General features: G+C 38.0%; 1 protein-coding gene across 1 annotated transcript in view; it reads right to left on the bottom strand.

Moving 5' to 3' along the window:
- Positions 1–609: 609 nt before the first annotated feature.
- The window catches only part of LOC135097364 (ionotropic receptor 21a-like), a 57722-nt gene continuing 54538 nt past the window's right edge, over positions 610–3793 (bottom strand). Inside the window, exon 5 of the mRNA XM_063999184.1 lies at positions 610–895. Within this exon, the coding sequence (XP_063855254.1) occupies positions 719–895 (177 nt within the window). The 3' untranslated portion in view covers positions 610–718. The remainder of the gene's footprint in view (positions 896–3793) is intronic.

Here is a 3793-nt window from a genome sequence, read left to right on the forward strand (position 1 = left end):
TGCAGTGTTTCCTTACTGTAGTCAGCCTGAACTGAATACAGCACAGTACATGAAACATACTTAATTATAAATTTGAAATAAGGTAAAGTATGACAGAACAGTATATATATATATATATATATATATATATATATATATATATATATATATATATATATATATATATATATATATATATATATATATATATATATATATATATATATATAGTGTGTGTGTGTGTGTGTGTCTGTGTCTGTGTGTGGTGCTCAATTGAGAAAATAGTCCATTAACGTTATCGGGCAAGATAATTTTCAACAGTAAGGCTGATGATCAGGTTAGATTAACGTTACTGAGCAAGCTATTAATGATAATGGGTTATCATCCCTACTGGGAACAATATATATATATATATATATATATATATATATATATATATATATATATATATATATATATATATATATATATATATATATATATATATCTCATCTCACTTACTAATGTACTGGGGAAAGACACGCTTCCAAAAACTTATCTCTACTCCCTTATATCAGTAATCCTTAATCAAGCCAGTGGATAAATAAAGAAAATGTCAAATATTTTCATATTCATTACACTTTATTATTATCAATCGTTTGTTTTCATAACATATTATTATCAATCGTTTGTTTTCATAACATATTCTATGTAAATTTAGAAACTATTTTTCGGTTGTGCTGGAGGTCACAGCTGGATTTCAGATTACTATAATTTCCCTGATGAAGACGGCAGTAGCAACAACCCACCCGAAGAGGAGGAGGAAAAATAGTCCTTGCGTGTGCTGAAGAGTGAGAGGGAGGGCGGCTGTGTTTTCTTTACCCTCCAGCCGCAGTTTCCTCTCAAAATCTACTCCCAAGAAGTCTTCAGTTTTTACCTAAGGAAATTTGTTAACATGGTAGATGAAACCAATATGAGTAAATAAAATAAACACGCATCAACCGTCACCTACATTTTTTCTTTAGTCATGTATCAGTCTAAACAATTATATATATATATATATATATATATATATATATATATATATATATATATATATATATATATATATATATATATATATATATATATATATATATATATATATATATATATATATATATATATATACTTATTTTTTATTATTTATTTATTTTTTAATGTAGGAGGGACACTGACCGAGGGCAACAAAAATCCAATAAAAAAAAAAGAATGTCCACTGAAATGCCACTTCCATAAGAGGGTCCAAAGCGGTAGTCAAAAATTGAAGGATAAGTGTCTTAAAACCTCCCTCTTGAAGGAATTGAAGTCATAGGAAGGTGGAAATACAAACGCAGGCAGGGAGTTCCAGAGTTTACAAGAGAAAGGAATGAATAATTCAGAATACTGGTTAACTCTTGCGTTAAGAGAGGTGGACAGAATAGGGGTGAGAGAAAGAAGAAAGTCTTGTGCAGCGAGGCCGCGGGAGGAGGGGTAGCATGCAGTTAGCAAGATCAGAAGAGCAGTTAGCATGAAAATAGTGGTAGAAGACAGCTAGAGATGCAACATCGCGGCGATGAGAGAGAGGCTGAAGACAGTCAGTTAGAGGAGAGGAGTTGATGAAACGAAAAACTTTTGATTCCACCCTGTCTAAAAGACCAGTATGAGTAGAACCCCCCTCCAGACATGTAAAGCATACTCCATACATGGACGGATAAGGCCCTTGTACAGAGTTAGCAGCTGGGGGGGTGAGAAAAACTGGCAGAGACGTCTCATAACGCCTAACTTCATAAAAGCTGTGTTAGCTAGAGATGGGATGTGAAGTTTCCAGTTCAGATTATAAATAAAGGACAGACCAAGGATGTTCAGTGTAGAAGAGGGGGACAGTTGAGTGTCATTGAAGAAGAGGGGATAGTTGTCTGGAAGGTTGTGTCGAGTTGATAGATGGAGGAATTGAGTTTTTGGGGCATTGAACAATACCAAGTTTGCTCTGCCCCAATCAGAAATTTTAGAAAGATCAAAAGTCAAGCGTTCTGTGGCTACCCTGCGTGAAATGTTTACTTCCTGAAGGGTTGGACGTCTAAGAAAAGACGAGGAAAAGTGCAGGGTGGTATCATCAGCGGAGGAGTGGATAGGACAAGAAGTTTAGTTTAGAAGATCATTAATGAATAATAAAAACAGAGTGGGTGACAGGACAGAACCCTGAGGAACACCACTGTTAATAGATTTAGGAGAAGAACAGTGACCGTCTAACACAGCAGCAATAGAATGGTCAGAAAGGAAACTTGAGATGAAGTTACAGAGAGAAGGATAGAAGCCGTAGGAGGGTAGTTTGGAAATCAAAGCTTTGTGCCAGACTCTATGAAAAGCTTTTGATATATCCAAGGCAACAGCAAAAGTTTCACCAAAATCTCTAAAAGAGGATGACCAAGACTCAGGAAAGATCACCAGTAGAGTGGCCTTGACGGAACCCATACTGGCAATCAGATAGAAGGTTGTGAAGTGATAGATGTTTAAGAATCTTCCTGTTGATGATAGATTCAAAAACTTTAGATAGGCCGAAAATTAAAGCAATAGGACGGTAGTTTGAGGGATTAGAACGGTCTCCCTTTTTAGGAACAGGTTGAATGTAGGTAAACTTTCAGCAAGAAGGAAAGGTAAATGTTGACAGACAGAGCTGAAAGAGTTTGACTAGGCAAGGTGCAAGCACGGAGGGACAGTTTCGGAGAAGAATAGGAGGGACCCCATCAAGATCATAAACCTTCCGAGGATTTAGGCCAGTAAAGGCATGGAAAACATCATTGCGAAGAATTTTAATTGGTAGCATGAAGTAGTCAGAGGGTGGAGGAGAGGGAGGAACAAGCCCAGAATCGTCCAAGATAGAGTTTCTAGCAAAAGTTTGAGCGAAGAGTTCGGCTTTAGAAATAGATGTGATAGCAGTGGTACCATCTGGTTGAAATAAAGGAGGGAAAGAAGAAGAAGCAAAGTTATTAGAATTATTTTTGGCTAGATGCCAGAAGTCACGAGGGGAGTTAGATCTTGAAAGGTTTTGACACTTTCTGTTAATGAAGGAGTTTTTGGCTAGTTGGAGAACAAACTTGGCATGGTTCCGGGAAGAAATATGAAGTGCATGAGATTCAGGTGATGGAAGGCTTAAGTACCTTTTGTGGGCCACCTCTCTATCATGTATAGCACGAGAACAAGTTGTGTTAAACCAAGGTTTGGAAGGTTTAGGTCGAGAAGAAGAGTGAGGAATGTACGCCTCCATGCCAGACACTATCACCTCTGTTATGCATTCAGCACACAAAGACGGAACTCTGTCACGGAAGCAGTAGTCATTCGAAGGAAAATCAGCAAAATACCTCCTCAGGTCCCCCCCAATTAGCAGAGGCAAAACGCCAGAGGTACCTTCGCTTAGGGGGATCCTAAGGAAGGATTGGAGCGATAGGACAAGATACAAATATGAGATTGTGATCGGAGGAGGCCAACGGAGAAGAAAGGGTGACAGCATAAGCAGAAGACTAGAGGTTAGGAAAAGATCAAGAATGTTGGGCGTATCTCCAAGACGGTCAGGAATACGAGTAGGGTGTTGCACCAATTGCTCTAGGTCGTGGAGGATAGCAAAGTTGAAGGCTAGTTCACCAGGATGGTCAATGAAGGGAGAGGAAAGCCAAAGCTGGTGGTGAACATTGAAGTCTCCAAGAATGGAGATATCTGCAAAAGGGAAGAGGGTCAGAATGTGATCCACTATGGAAGTTAAGTAGTTAAAAAATTTCTTATAGTCAGAGGAGTTAGGTGAGAGGTATACAGCACAGAT

This window comes from Scylla paramamosain, chromosome 4 (assembly GCF_035594125.1).
Source record: "Scylla paramamosain isolate STU-SP2022 chromosome 4, ASM3559412v1, whole genome shotgun sequence".
NCBI lineage: Eukaryota > Metazoa > Arthropoda > Malacostraca > Decapoda > Portunidae > Scylla > Scylla paramamosain.